We start from the raw sequence: 16,737 nt of genomic DNA on the forward strand, positions 1-16,737 counted from the left end.
ACGTTCACCAGGGATTGAGAGGATGGGATGAATGTCACTGGGTGCAACTTCTGTGTAGGTGACAAGAATCTAGGTAACACCTCTATTCATGGGTTAAGAATGCTACTTGATCCATATCTGAAAAAAAGAAGATATAAATTCAATGTCTAGAATTCAGTCATGACAGGGAAAACATTACAGCATTATAAAACACAAATGAAAGGTATCGAATGTGAAACACAGACATTAGCAAATTTACTCCACACGTGAAATACAGGCACTATATTTTTACTTTAATATGCAAAAGCAACTAGCCCACAATATCACCTCTGCTAAAGCTTTTCATTTATCAGTGAAATTTTTCACAAAGTTAAAATATCACAAGTAAATACACAGGACTATATTTTATGTCTGTTAATCTTTGGCACATTTGTCAAGTTGGAGAATCTCAAAGGCAATAAAAATCTGACTGTTTTGAACATTCTTTTAATTTTTACATCAAAATATAAGGCCGCAAAAAGGCAAGCTGAAATTTTAGGATATGTGAAATAGTTTTAATAAGGAGTTTTACATACAGTACCCTTACAGATAGAACAATGTGTTTGCAAATTTAAATAATATCTGAATGTACAGTGGCATGTATTCTTATCAAAGATAAATTCAAGTTAACTGTCTATCAGTTCTCAAATGCATTTATACAGACCACTAGAACTGATAAACAGAATGAGGCATAAAATATTCAAGTGTTATATGTCATCAAATAGCCTCCTCCTAACAGTCCTTTTCCCCCTTTTAAAAAAAATTTCAAAACCTGTACATACATTTTTAATTTTTAAAAACAGTCTGTTAAAAGGTAACATTTCATGTTAACCATCAATTCGTATAGACTATAGTAATAAAACTAGATACGTGTAATATAAATATGTGTAGATTATGTACATATGTACGTTGAGTGTTTGTCTCCAACAAGCATACACACTGACGCACACCTGCATGGGCAGCACGGGGGCGCACAGCACTCACATGGGCACTGACAGACAGTAAGACCTAGGCTCAAAAGCCGGCAAGAGCTAGTACAGCAACTTAGTTGCCTTTGGTTTCAGAAATTTGTCCATTTGTGATCAAAGCTAAAAGTTTTGAGTGCGCATATTTTTTAAAAATAAAATTCATCTTCAGAAATGAAGCTTCTCCAGTATTTCACTACTAGCAGTTAAAAAAATCCATAGCCACAATTATTTTGATATTTTTGTCACTCCTCATCCCAGCTGAGGTTATTTACACTTTTTTTTCTGAAGGCAAACATCAAGCAGACTCAGGATCAAACTGTGCGTTGAAGCCTGAATACTGCCATTGGGCTATACATGAGATCTGTGTGGCACCTGTCGTGACATACAGGTTCTACCCGGACTGATGGCATTATGTAAAACTTGGAGCGGGAGGACTCCAGTAATAGTTAAAACTCTCTTTCGAGCAGTATCGTCATTTGGCACATCAGACCTTTCTGCAAGCCAGTTTAAGGAGATTAATAATGCCTGCAATATATTCCAATCATTTGGTGTTTGTTTTTAAATACATTCAGAATGAAGTCAGAATTCCACAGCTGTTTTGCCCAGAAGTGAGACTTCTACTGTCAGTTTTCCGATTAAGGACATTCATCACTCTAGAAACAGCTCATGATCCTATAAAAGTTTAAGTACCCTAAATTTCCACGCAGTTGGACCCTGTAGAATGCTCCAGAATTTAAATTCCCTTAACAATTTTGTTTTTGGCCAAATGCTGGTTTAGAAACATGGATCTTTCTACTAAAAACTATATAAATACACCATATTTCTCTCTATAGGTATCTTAAGCTTCATGTAAGCAACTATTCAAAACTTCTGCCAATTCAATGCCCTTAGTATGGATTCTATTCTATTACATTGATCCTTGGCATATAACACAGTATCATCTGCCACTTGCTCATAAACTTTTCAAAAATACTAGCCTCTCTGATAAAGTTGTTCTTTGTCTCCTTTCCAAGGTGCCATCCTACTGATGTCACAAATCAGTAAATGACCAGACATTACTAAGCTTTCTAATTATCCACTTAGCAGTCATGTGAATAATAAAAATGATTCGACTGAAGGAAGCTACATTCTTTTCATTAAAGGTTCACGGTCGTCATACAGAGCAAAGAGTTGCTATCTGTTGTACTTTGCCCATGTCGATCAAGAGTTGTTTTATGTGGCGTTTAAGTTGGGGCAGTCTTGCAAGAGGATCTGGTGGCTCCAACTCTCCTGTGAAATCAAGCCAGCTTTCCAGAACTAAAAAAAAAAAAGAGAAGAAAACAAATTTAAATGGCAACTGGCAAACAAAAAATGGCACAACTAGAAGTTGGAACAGCGATGCAGAAAAAGAGTCCACTTTTCTGTTTTTAGAAAGCCGATGTACTCAAGCCACTTCTGAGCGGTTCACCATCCGGTACTCCCTCCCCATCAAGTTCTAATTCCTCTTTATCTGGCATTTAACGTCATTTTTCCTATATATATACACATACATATATACACGTTAGCTTCATGCTGAATCCTCCTTTTACTCTCTTCTGGAACAGAAACAACAGTTCCCTGTGCCTGTTTAAGGTTTCTATTAATTTAGATTTAAATCATCTCTACTTCATTTTAAACAAAACTTAACCTACTCTATACTCATTTTTTTAAAATCCAGAAATATTTTTAACAAAGGAAAGGAAGTAGCAATGTGTCAGCATTCTACCTTTTCAATTCTACTATTTTATCATTGTTTCTTTAAAAACATGTAAGTATATTACAATTTTGGTCAGAAGGCAATAAATTACCTGCTACGCTTTTTTATTGATGTTTTCTTTGGAAATCTACTCCTATAATATGGGATAGTACCCAGTTACATTTTCTATTCTTCAAAAATCTATTTAAAACATTAAACTCTGCAGTTAACTCATAACTAAATGGAAGATGCTTCTGAAGTAGGTTTCCATTTCTCATCTTCTTTTCTTGGGGGAAAAAAAGAACAGTAGGTCCTCTAACTTGATATGGTGGAGAGGTAACACATGCTTTTACAAAACTAAAAAAAAGAAAAAAAGGCCTGTGGGACACAGAATACAATCCACAAGGTCAGGGGGAACAAGGATGAGAAAGCACAGGAAGAGCACTGGGTAAGGAAACGGGACGGAGTTACTCCAGTCTCTCAACTATAAGACAGGGATATTATCTTTCCTGCTTACTCTTCAGGGCTCCTGTGTGATGATAAAATTTATAAAGAGAAAACCAATGGAAAATGTATATGCAAGCTTTAAGTTTATCTACTTAACCTTATAAACGTTTTTTTTTATTAATTTCATTCAACAAGTACTAACCAAAGTAAAAACAAATATTCAAACTGTTTTTCCCCTCATATTTTAAATATGCTTACTCTTCTTTTGCTGATTCCCAAAGAAAACATAGTTCAATAAACTGGTAAGTGCTCTAACTTGAATGTGGCAGACAGGCAGCACTTAATAAATACCTCCAAAAGAAACGAACAAACAGAAAGCCAGTCATACGCAGTCATATTGTTTTGAGGAGAACAGATCCTGTATATATAAAATACAATGGAAAAAGAGAAAGCAACAGCAACGTGGAGAACGTCTGTAGTTTTCACTCCACGATATAAAAATATTTAAATAACTTCTTCATAATAACAATCAACATACTATAGTAAATGAATCCGAGTTCTTATTTAAATTACCATCAACTTCTTTTTCTATTAGGTCCATCCTGCTGGTAACTTCATTCTGCACATTTTCTATGTGTGTGAGGAGATTGAGCTGCCACTGAAGATGTGAGTCTCCTGGGTCTTCGGTGCCCTTTTTATCATTATAAACAAATACTGTATTCCCTTCAGCTGGATTCTTCTCCAAACGACAATTGGAAAAATAAAGAAATGGATGAAATGCAACGTCATAAAGGAAAGACACCTTTAACACCTTGTCACCCACAATGACTGGTAAAACCCAGTCTGACTCCTGGGATATAGCTGCCGATCAGCTGCCCCCGGTTGGGCCTTAAGAACAGATGTGCCCACTGCACCTGTTCACTCTGCCAAGCAGAGTGCTACACAGGGAAGAAGCCTTTAGTAAAATGTGCTACAACGAAGCCACTAATTCTATCCTGTAACTAAAATGCCCATCTAATTGATAAGGCCACTTCCTTAACTAATCTCAGCTGGTGACACAAGTGGAGTGAGGACAAAGTAATAATGAAAAAAATCAAGAAAGTTGTCAAAGACCAGTGAAAGTCCAACTAAAGACTGGTCTTTACTTTGCAGTTAAATCCATGAGCTGAGGAAAAGGCAAAACAAATCTGTTAAAAACTTTAAAAGAGCAAACTACTACACACACACACACACACACACACACACACTCTGAACTTAGATTGGCCAGAGTAACTCATTTCCCAAGGAGGATTTTAATTTAACAAAATCCTTATTCACAGTAATTACTTAATAGCCAAGAAAAACAAATAAAACTAATTTTAAAGTGGCTTTACTAACTGAAATCAGGCAACATGAAGGCACATCTCTGATAATGCCAGTGAACAGGAAGTTCACAGGTATTTAATACACGTGGATATGGAAGAAGTCAGCTTACTGCATTGCATAATGGGATCACTACGTGCTTACAAATATACTAAAACTGACAGAAGACAGATTGCCACCTTTTATCTAATACATATAACAAGGGAAGATAAATTATCACACCCATCTGTACTTTCACGTTCTCACACACACACACTTTCATTGGGAACCCACTGTGGTTCATAAGATTTGGGGGACAGTTAAGTGCTTATTAGGTTACATTGTGGAATTACTAAAATTCTTAATTAGGGGATAATAAAATTTTCAAATGACCAGTGTTTTTCTGTGGAGAAAACAAAAAAAAAAATTTTTTTTACCTTAACAAGCTGAATGTGGAAATATAAGTCTATACATATAAGTAAAACCTGGGAATCTGGTATCTTTTATTTTATAAAATTTTTGTTTTTCTATCATATTTTTCAAGCACAAATGAACCACTTTTACCTTTTCAGGCATTCCACGTTTTACTGAGTATTGTAAACGATTTTTCTCTCCCATTTGGAATTCTTGCTCTTCTTCAAAACTACTAACATCATCATCATCTGAGCTCCCAGGGTCTACATGAGATTTGCAGTCCTGACCAAAACTCTGTGGCTTTTGATAGCTGTGCTCACTTGTGATATAAGTTCCCTCCATTTTTAGAGGCAAACGAGGTGGCTCTTTATGGTTGTTCTGTATGTGCTTCTTTTCTTCTAAATTAACTGTGTCTTGCACTGTTACTTTTTTCTCTACCCCAGCTATTATTTGATCTTGGTCTTTTCGCTTTCCAGAACAAGCCCAGAGATGAAGGTCAGGATGATATTTATTCCTTAAAACAAAGTTAGAAAAACAGCAGTTCAGAGGAGGGGAAATTAATTAAGTTGAAACCACAATAAGGAGGAGGAGGCATTCAAGGGCTCAACACAAAAGCAAAGGTATATTTTAGGTTAATTCATTCCAGGATTTCATCTAAAGCTTGAATTTTTTAATTAAAAAAAAATCCAGAAAAATCAATAATGAATTTAATTATGCTGATAGTTTATATCATCGTTTGATATATATACATTCCTTTTCTACTGATTTTTCATGGTACAATATGAGAAACTTTTTCTTTTATTAATTTCAGAATATTATGGGGTATACACATTTTGGTTACATAATTTGCTTTTGCACATTTTAACTCAAAGTTCTGCGTGCCCTTCACCCAGAATATGTGTGCTGTGTGTAACTTGAGTTTCTCACAGTTAGATATGAATTTACCCAACCCTTCCTCCCCCCTCCACCTACTTGATTTCCACTGAGTTTTACTTTATGTGAGCATATTTTAAAACCTTTATTCAAAGAATGGTTAAAAAAAAATCCTGACTATAAATGTACATATAACAAAAATCTCCTACCTCATGACAATCATAAATGAGGTATAATCTTCCAGATATTTTCTATAGACATACAATTACTTTTTAAATGGTTAAGCATATGCTTTCTATTTTTACAAAATTGGTACTCATATAATCTGCCTTTTTCATACATTGCACACTACGGGCGTCATGCCACATCAGTATCTACAGATTTCCCTTACTTTTATTCTACTAGATGAATAGTACTAATGTGCTAGCTAGCCAATTTCCCACTGATAGATGTGTGCCTTTGATATGAGTCAGAATATTTCAGGCAGATAAATTTCTAGACATGGAATTGCTGGATATGCATATTTTTATTTTGAGAGGCACTGCCCACCAATGGTCTATGACGATGACCATTTACCCCATCCTCACCACCCCTGTGAGCATGACACTGCATAGTTAGTAATTAAAATTCTGCAATAAATAAAACAGAAATCCAGTCAGAGCTGAAGTGAAAACGATGACATTTGGGAGACATAAATCTCCCAAAAAACTCAATATTTGCAAAGTAATAATTTCCAAATTAGATAAACACTAGGAGTTAAACGTTCCCCTGATAAAAGCAAAGTATTGTTTTTTAAATTATGAATTTTATCTTTTGAATCTCTAATAATTTAATAACCAGAAAATACTAAAATTCTGGATCAATAAAAAGCACAGTGGAAAGACAATAGGCTTAAAAAAATCAACACATTACAAGGGTATGTGTGAATCTTTGTAAATGCAGAATATAAATGTCTTAACACAATAACTAAGAAAACGACATGAAGGCTATGTTAACCAGTTTGATGCATTAATGTACACAGCTATGATTTAATTAAAAAAAATCAACACATTGTACCCCACAAATGCATAAATGTGTTATTCATGATCTATGTGTACATGAATAAAAGGAAAAAAAAATAAAGACAGCAGGCTTATTAGCAGCCCTACAGTCCAAGGGGCTACCGTGTCCCTGAGCAGCCTGGCTAAGTCACAAACCTGCTGTCTTTGCCTACCCATCTAAATAAGATTTATTTTCCAGGCTTATGTAAAGATTAAATGAAATATCACACAAAAGTTTCAATTTGGGGCATTAGTAGACTTGTAATAAATGGTAAATAATAGCAAATAATATTAAAAATATTAACAGAAAGAGGGCCTGTAGGCATATAAGGCAGAAATGGTCCAATTAAAATCCCTGGCAAAATTATGATGTAGATCAACTCAAATTGATACCAAGAAGGAAATAGGTTTGAATAAAAGGTCTAATAAACTAGACTCTCCCTCAACTCTTAGCATTTACATGGCCTTTTTATAAAGAAATACACGTTCAGTTTTATGACATACAACTGAAGTAAATTTTATTTAACTAATAGTTACTGAGTACTGAGTACTTAACCCTAACTACCAATTAGGGAGAGGAACAAGTCCTACTTAAAGGAGCCCATGGCTTAGTAAGGGGAGACAGACATAAAAAAAATAAGTATACCGAAGTGTCTGACACCAGCATGCAGGAGTTTGCCAAGAAGGGCACAGTCCAGCCTCGTTGAGCAGATAATCATGAAAGGATCTGCTAGGGGGACTATGGCAGAGATTATTCTGGAGCTATGAAAACACTACTTTAGGCTCGGCACCTGTGGCTCAAGCGGCTAAGGTGCCAGCCACATACCCCTAAGGTGGTGGGTTCGAATCCCCAGCCTGGGCCCGCCAAACAACAATGATGGCTGCAACCAAAAAAATGGCCAGGCGTTGTGGTGGGCACCTGTAGTCCCAGCTACTTGGGAGGCTGAGGCAGGAGACTCGCTTGGGCCCAGGAGTTGGAGGTTGCTGTGAGCTGTGATGCCATGGCACTCTACCCAAGGGGACAGCTTGAGGCTCTGTCACAAAAAAAAAAAAAAAGAAAGAAAGAAAACACTACTTCATCCAGGGATTATGATTTGGTACAGCCGAAACATCTGGAGATAAAAATACTTAGGAGAGGGAAGATGTGGCAGCAAAATGGTAGACAGAATGTGTCACAGGGCTCAGACTCTGTCCACTGGGCACCAGGCAGACACTGTGACACCTTACTGAAAGGAAATGAGCTCACACTAAGATCACGCTGGCAGCAGTTCAAAGGATGAACTGAAAAAGGACCCAGCTGGAGCCACAGAGAAGTGAAAGGTGCGACATCTGCTCACATGAACGGGACTACCTGGCTGAGATAGTGCCAGTGAGAAGGGAGAGGAGTGGACAGAACAGTGTTCAGAGATTACAATGAACAGGATGTGGGAGACCCAGGGGTGGGAATGGAAGGAGGAAAGGGGCAAGTTTCTAGGTGAGGCAAATCGTCCAAATGAAAAAATCCTGTGACAAGCCAGTGAATTCTATTTTTATATAGTACAAAATAGGGAGTTTTTTTGTTTGTTCCTTAAAAACATTACAGTTTGGCTTTAGGAAGCACTGAAACAAGGACCTCAAGAATGTTCTCTTCTGTTATTTAGGGAGGCTCACTTTTTAAAGTGAAAATTGTATGGGGTGGCTAAAACATATTTATGGTATAGAGCAGAGAGGAGGATTCCCTGATTTTCAACTCCTTTCATGCTTCTAAATCAATCTTAAGGTCATCAAAAAATACATAAGCCCTCCTAGAATCTATTTCATCCTGACAGTACTCCTGAGGAGAGCACATAGTCTGGGGCGCACCGTGGCACAGGCACTGAATTCTGTGCACATCATGAACACACAGAACAGTGGGACAGGGACTAACACCAGCTGAAACATCCGACGTCTCACCCACCCTTCACCATGTTTAGCCACTCTAAGGCTATAAGGCTGCAGGAAGCAGCTAGTCATCCAAAACATTATAAATCTTTTCTCATTTTTAAAAGTGAAACTTTCTCCAAAAGTTCTCTCTTCCCAAACTGCTGCTTGGGACCTTCCAAGGGCCAAGAATTTTGGTTTTCATGAACTGTGCACTGAAGCCTGCCGCTCCTCTGCCCCCCGCACTTACTTCAGGATTCCAATCTTCAGCTGTAACCCGTGCAGTACTTCCGTAACACCATAGACATCAGCAAGCAGGTGGTGTGTGGAAACTATCTTTTTGGCATTGAGATGAGAATAATTTTCTTTTAAAAATGATAACCCATACATTGTTCCATTGTTCAACCAATCCTTATCGTAACGGTACTTTGCACTCCACCTCTGACCTGCAGATGAAGTGGACATTAAAGTCACCAAGGTTCCCACATACTCTGCTTTCTCCTCCCTGCTACCCTACCATGTAACTCACCAAGCAAGCCAAGCTCTCAAGCCCTAGAAGCAGATCTGAAAGAGGGGTAAGGCAGCATTGTGAGGGGCCGGTGCAGACGGAGTTCCTTGGTCCCTTCGGTGTTCCCACCCACCAAGGATGTGGTCAACGGCACATGGTGCTTGCAAAGGGAACCCTGAGTGTGCTGCTTTCAGTTTTTATGTAGCAGTCACAGGTCCTCTAAAAAGGCTCAAGGGATGGATAAAATTTATTTGTATGATGGAGAATTCAAACCCTGTAGACATTTTGTAATAAAAAATTACAGACAGAGGTTCATCTATTTCTAACCTTTGTTTTGAACTAGCTGAAACAAAGAGTTCTAGATGAGTGAACACAGACCACCATGTCTGTGATTTCACAGAATCCTAGGTAATCTTATATTCTCAAAGTAAACATGAACTAGATCCTATAACAATCAGTGCTTATGTATCTGTGTCCCCTACTATACTAGGAGATAGCTGAAGGCACGGTTTAAATCAACCATCTCACTAATGTTTAGCAAAAGGAAGGCATCTAATAAATGTTGCTCAATGAGTGAGTAACACATGTCTACATTCACACAGGCTGAAGAACTCTCTGGCTTCTTACTGTGACTTTTTTCTTTCCTTTATTTCAATAGACATGGGACAAATTCACTTGCCTTTTGAGAATATCTGGTTATTTCCTGCTAAAATTATATTCACTATGGAGAACGGCCCAGTTGAAGACCCTCTGGCATAGAGGATGGCACTATGCAGAAAGCATGAAAGGCACAGGTTTCATCTCAGTTTGCCATGGCCTTGGTATTACAGGGATTGCAGGTGGTGATCTAAGACCCCATCTGCTGGGAGCTGAGTATGCTGCCCCACCAGGTCAGGAGGAGTGCAAGTTCAGTTTGTGGAGCTGCTCAAACTGCCACAAAGCAGCCTAGCTGGACATTGATACACAGGAGCAGATAGAGCAGAGACAAATTCTTCTCCTGGGGGAAAAAACCATACCTTTTCCTCTTCAGTAAGGCAGTAATTTTATTAATAAATTTATGCTAATGTATTTGCCTGTAATTAATATGGAAAATTAAACTATAACAGTGAAAAAAATATATTAAAATTGTAATATGGAAGCAGAGTCTAAATGACCACAAAGTATAGTAAGTGCTCATTTAACGTCATCGATAGGTTTTTGGAAACTGGGACTTCAAGCAAAACAATGTAGCGGGTGATATAGTTTGCTTAAAGCTGCAATTTCCAAGAGCCCACCACCGACGTTAGGGAGGACTCTGGGCAGAGGTGTTCTGCACGATGTATCCTGCAGGGAGGCTCACCGGGCGGGTCGCGGCACACGTAGCAGATGTACTGCTCTGGAATGCTCTCCTCCAGCAGCCCCATGCACACGCTGTGCTGCCAGCACAGGCACTCTTCACACTGCAGGAGACAGGGCAGCACCTGAGTCACTGTCATGCACCAGACACACACATGCTCTTCTCCTGAACTAGCAGGCTGGGTTTTTCACCGCACTACCAGTTCAATTCTTAGTCAATACACAAAAGCAAGTCTTGCTTTGAGATGAACTTTGTTTTTCAAATCACCAACTATTTCAAGAACTTTCTTTTTTTGCACCTATTAAAATGTGCTTTGAGAGCGGTGCCTGTGGCTCAATGAGTAGGGCGCGAGCCCTATATACCAAGGGTGGCGGGTTCAAACCCGACCCCAGCCAAACTGCAACCAAAAAAAAGCCAGGTGTTGTGGCAGGCGCCTGTGTCCTAAGAATTGCCTAAGCCCCAGGAGCTGGAGATTGCTGTGAGCCTTGACAACATGGCCCTCTACCAAGGGCGACAAAGTGAGACTTGGGACTCTACGAAAAAAAAAATGTGCTTTGATCAATTACGTCAATCTTTAAAAAGTCATAATTTCCCTCCCTTTATTTCCCATTGGTTTTTAGGTAATCATATTCTTAAAACTCTAAAAAGAAGCTGATTAAAATGCAGAAATTAAGGGAAAAAAGGAAGTTTGTAGCAGTGCTTACAGCAATGACATTTTAAAGTACTTGTGAGGTGAAGCTATAAATTCGTAGTTCCCTTGTTTCAGAAAACCACTAAAAAGGAGGAGAGAAAAAGGAGATCACATTTTCTTCATTCTTGTAACTAGAATCTCCAAATCTTTCATATGTTATCAGACAATATAGGTTATGTTTCCTTCTTCTCAAAGCTATCCTTCCTTCAGGGACAGGCTGTTAACCCCCCTGCAACAAAGTTTTCCTTTCTTCTTTGAAAGCACTAGAGACTTTTGTGTTTTAGTTTCTGTACAGCAAAAGGTGACTATATATTGTGGATTATTAAGCAACCTGGATGCAGACCAGCAAGAGAATAGTTGCTGTGGCCTACCCTTCAACGAGAAGGCCTGGCCACGCTCATCACTCTTACAGGTGTTCCAGCTTAAAGGCCTCAAACTGAACTCCTTAGTTAAGTGAGAACAACTCTAAAATAAGAACACTGTCTACTTCACTTGATGAGGACATCTAATCATTAGTATCAGTATTGTAAACACAACAGTAAATTAGACACCTCTATCTCCAGAAAGATGGTTGGTAAAAAGAAAACACTTACGTACTTGCTGAGCACCTGAAATAATTCACACCATAAGGGTTGGGGCTGGGGAGGGGGGAGGGCCAATTACCTGAATCATGAAGCCATTTTCCTCATCCATTTCACAAATACACCGCACAATTTCATTAAGAGCGTCATCCTCATCCTGAGATTCCTCAAAATTGGTTGAATCAAAGTCCTGATTGTACTCATCCCCACTCAGAAGCAAACTCTCTGTTGAAGAATCATCGAGGAATTCCACATCTGATAAATCTAGAATACAAAAGGTATACTCAGCACAGTTTTTCCATTTTTATGGCATTTTTAAGAAGGAAAGGAGCTAAGGAAGTGATTATAAACTATTAACCACTTAAAAGGGGGGTGAACAAATGGGAGTAGAACACTGTACTTGTCTAGGGACAAAGAAACAAGTGATTTTTGAAGCTTAATCATGACTGCTGTACAGTTTAACGTACACTCAGAGAATCCCCTGGTCTTCATGCTTACAAAAGTTATGGCTGAGGTTAATAGTGTAAGTTAACCCTACATAGTTTTCATATATGTTCACAAACTTTACCCCTTTTGATCCTCATTAAAACTCTAGATTGTTTTATGTGTTTTATTATTTGTATAATAACAAATATAAATAACCTCAGCGAGATTAAGAAGTTTGCCTAGAGTCTGACACCAGTAATACTATTATTAATAGTAAGTGTATCAGTAGCATCAACTACCACGGCACTTGATGTGCGCCAGGTGCCAGGTGCCATCGTGAGAACCTTCAGTGTAAGACAGGACTTGCTGGAGGAACACAGCCAGGGAATGGTAAGGCACTAAGGGCCAGCACTGCCTGAGTCTCAAGCCTGTGTTCTCAACCCCTTCACCAGTATTTCTTAAACTGGGACAAGGAGTTCCATAAGAAGTTTTTTAAATATATTAACTTCATCTTGATAAAAATATTTAAAAATTAAGCATATTCTAGAAACTGGATATGGATGATTGCTCCATGCAACTTGCTTTAATCCCAGATTTTAGCTTTGTGTTTATAACAGAGTCAACGCAAAGCCTACCATTTTGTTCAGCCTGTTGGGAAAAAAAACTGAAATAAACATAAAGGAATATTTATGACAAAAAGAAAGAAAGGTTTTGCAGTAGTTTGGATGGAGAAATGTTAGGAAAACTGAGTCATCGCGGACACATGGTGGAAGACCACAGCAATGCTGCAAGGTCCCTATGTGGAGGCCAAGAAGGGAGCCGAGCCAAGGACAGAGGTGCCACCTGGCCACCTCACCAGCCCTGACCTGCTTCTATCTACCTCCCCTTCCTAGAATGTCAGGACCCACGAGCACAAGCCCTTGGCATTGCTGACTGCTACATCCCCAGTGTTTAGAATGAGGTTGACACGTGTAGGAGCCACTCCAGACTGTTTGTGGAAGAGGAAGTCAATAGAGGAGAATTTTCCTTTTCAGATTTAATCAGACCAGATAGAAGTTGGGTAGATTTAAACTAAAAGTTCAAGTTATTTATATTTTAAATATTTTGTGCGGCTTTCTAATCAGTTTCTAATCTTATTTTGGTTTTGATTTATTAAAGTCAATGTTTTCTTTTCTTTAGGGTTGGTCACAGAACATATGGGAGTAATTAAGTTCAGTAGAAATGAAATAATGATAGAGAAATAGTTGAAAATATTCATGGAACAAGAAATAAATCAATTAGGTATAGAAAATCTAGTATTAACAACATAACTAGTTTCTTAAAAATTATAGAAGAAAATTTCATCCACTCATAATCTTGCTAAGCTTAAATCTGAAATTAGTATTTTCTCTTAGGTTTTCCTGAATACAAATTCATGTTTCAGAAAGAGTAGAACATGGACAGTTTCAAATACTGCTGTAGCATATAGCTAGCATATATTCGGCATTAAATAAATGGCAATCGTAACAAAGTTAATAATGAATTTGTTATAAACTATATCACTGAAAGGAATTCCTGTTCATCTCACACATAGTTGCATGGCCAAAATCCCCACATTTTATGGTGTTAACATGCAAATTTATTATTTTTACCAGAAAATCCATTTTGATTAGCGAACTTTCAAGAATTAAAGATATGCTTGGCTGAGTTTTGAAAGTTGAGGATATGGGTCACTGGATTGATAGTTATATTAGAAAAGTAAACAAAAGTTTCTTTTATGCATAGATACCTGGACAATGGTTCCAACCAAGAACTGCTGCTCCCTGAACTACCCTTGTTACTTCCTGGGACAGTTTTTTTAAAGTATGGTTCCAAGACCAGCAGCATAATTATCACCTGGGAACTTCTTAGAAATCAGAAATTCTGAGGGTGAGGCCCAGAAATGTGTTTTAACTTGCTCTCCAGGTGGCTCTAACATGTATGAACCTCTAGGCCTAAGCCCTCTGCCCTTGTTCACAACCCCTTCCCTTCTCCTGGCTCAGTGCTGGACTGTATAAGAGACAAGGCAGAACTGATGGTGCACAACTGCTACTGTTCCAACACCACTACCAGCCTGGATATAAACCCCCGTGCTCCATCTCTCTCAGCAGACGGTCTTCAGATCTTGATGGCCCACAGTACGGGTATTCCTATGTGACTTTCAATACCTGCTGCCACACAGAATCACCCAGAAACTGTATCTTATGAGGATTTTATGTAATTATGCTTTGTGGTAGGACCCAGGATCAGTATAACTTACAAGCCCCATAGCAATAACTGTAAGGCACTCCTAGGGTTAAGAACCACCCACTGGGCAGGGGAAAAGAGGAGCTTGTGTTTGCTGAAAAAGAGAAACAATGACTTTTCCTTAATCCCTCTCTCACACCTTTTTAAAAACTACATCTCACAAGTGTTGTGTATGTAGTTCATGGTTAAAGGGAAAACATGCTTTCCCCATAGTAAGCCAGAGAAGGGGGAAGCTAGGCCAGGAAGAGAGTGGGTATAACAGTGCAAAAGAAAACACTTCACCTAGTGCCCACCATGCAGGGTGCGTGGAAAGAAAGGGACAGACAGGAAATGTGCTCACTCACACGGCTCCCACCCCATCCATCGTCCCTCGGCTCTGGCACCTCCTGTGCTGGAACTCTCTCTGCTCTCATGCTGCTGTCCTCAAAGCCTAGAGCTGGGAGACTCTCTCTTCCTACTGCTGATAATTTTGGAAGGAACGAAAGAGTCTTCAGTGCCTTCCACTGGCAGGCCTGGCTCTGCAGGAAGACTTCAGACTCCAGCTCCTGAGCAATTTTCACCCTGACATCACCTTCCGCCTGCCTAAGGGTGCTTAGTTCTTGACTCATCTGACCCCATTCCCAGACCTCTGGTTTACAGATGTGCCTGGGATGAGAAATTCAAAGAGCAATTTTAAGACTATGAGAACTATTTAAGTGAAAAGCTTTACCTTTAGAGTTAAGATAGACCTTGGTTAAGAGTTTTAATTCTAACACTAGCCCATAAAGTTATATAACCTATTAAGTCTCTGTTTGTCTATAAAGTGTAAATAATAACATCTAGGTTCGTAGTGAATAATACAAAAATACATGTTAAAACTTACAATAGATCAGTACATAGTAGACACTAATATTTAGCTTCCTTACCACCATCTCTTCTGCTAAGAAATACAAAGCCAATTTTACTTTGCATATATTAAAAAGTAGCTCAAATTTCTAACACAGACTTTTCATACTAGTTTATGTAACAACTTTTTAAATTGTGTGTCCTGCTTAAACAGACACTCAACAAAGTACATTTTAATCTCAATTCTACATTTAGGAATCCACATACTTTCACCACTAAGATCAACAGACAGAATTGCCCTGGGGTACTGATAGGCTGTAGTTTTTTCTGTAAACATGCTTCTTGAAGCCAGAGAACTCCCGGAAGATCGAGTTAGTGGAGAAGAGCACCTTTCCAAAAATTCTAGGGAACTGTCTTCATAGTCTGAATAGTCTGCAACATAAAATACATAAAGAAATATTAATAAAGTATCAGGTAATTAGGAATGATCACTATAAAAATAAAGAGAAAGCCATGTTTCAGGACACATGAGATAATCATGCCGCCACTTTCTCTTCTCATCCGTGAACAGCTGGATTATTACGTATCTGATAAATTGGGTTAAACAAGAACTTAGGAAATAAATATAAACCAGATAGTATAAACACAGTAGGGATACCAGGTTCTAACCAGTATCAGTAGGCTCTTGTGAAGCAGTCCAAAACTGAAAAAGGATTATCTCTAGACTGTTTTTCATTATAATCACAACTATGCCTACAGTAAGATGTGCAAGATGAAAATTAACCTACTTTTACAGTTTATAAAGAGGTTCTCTTGATGTCTAGCCCACTGATTAGCATAGTGATAATCTGACCACTAAGCCCTTCAAACAAAAGACCTCTGAAAGAAATTAACTGGTTCTAGAAGAAATTGTCAAAGTTCTGTTCTCCTCCACTTGAAATGAGTTCTACACTTGTCTACAAGGGGAAAGGCCATATGCTGCTCACCAGAGGGTGGGGTGTGGTGACGGGAAAGAAAACAGGGAAAGGTGGGCTGCGAGGCCCACAGGAGGTTTCTAAGGCAGAAGAAGGCATGGCGCATTTGGCACCTCTAAGCCTGTGCTTGGAGCATGGTAAGATAGATAAGAAATGAGGCTACAGCGCCAGGAGCCAACTCCGTTTAAAGTTTTTCTTATTTTTAAGTTTCATTCTCATGTAATCAAGCCACTCAACTGTGGTACAGAGGAGAAGGATGTGACCAAGTTCAACCCTATTTCTGAAGGATCACCAAGTTGTGGAATGAAGGATGGCGTGAGAGAAGGCAGACACAGAGGCAGGGAGACAGTTCAGAGGCTACAGCAGCAGTCCAGGCAGGAAAGGCTGGTAGCTCAGACTGGGAGGACAAGGCAGACA

The 16,737-nt window shown here is 38.7% G+C and overlaps 1 protein-coding gene across 1 annotated transcript in view; it reads right to left on the reverse strand.

Moving 5' to 3' along the window:
• Positions 1-445: 445 nt before the first annotated feature.
• The window catches only part of PHF20L1 (PHD finger protein 20 like 1), a 79,264-nt gene continuing 62,972 nt past the window's right edge, over positions 446-16,737 (reverse strand). Inside the window, exons 15-21 of the mRNA XM_023514946.1 lie at positions 15,614-15,778; positions 11,913-12,094; positions 10,562-10,661; positions 8,965-9,160; positions 5,053-5,416; positions 3,721-3,883; positions 446-2,282 (exon numbers count right to left, since the gene is read on the reverse strand). Coding sequence (XP_023370714.1) covers positions 2,140-2,282; positions 3,721-3,883; positions 5,053-5,416; positions 8,965-9,160; positions 10,562-10,661; positions 11,913-12,094; positions 15,614-15,778 — 1,313 coding nt within the window. The 3' untranslated portion in view covers positions 446-2,139. The remainder of the gene's footprint in view (positions 2,283-3,720; positions 3,884-5,052; positions 5,417-8,964; positions 9,161-10,561; positions 10,662-11,912; positions 12,095-15,613; positions 15,779-16,737) is intronic.

The sequence above is a fragment of the Otolemur garnettii genome, unplaced genomic scaffold (assembly GCF_000181295.1).
Source record: "Otolemur garnettii isolate 467f Iridium unplaced genomic scaffold, OtoGar3 scaffold00062, whole genome shotgun sequence".
In the NCBI taxonomy this organism is placed as follows: Eukaryota; Metazoa; Chordata; class Mammalia; order Primates; family Galagidae; genus Otolemur; species Otolemur garnettii.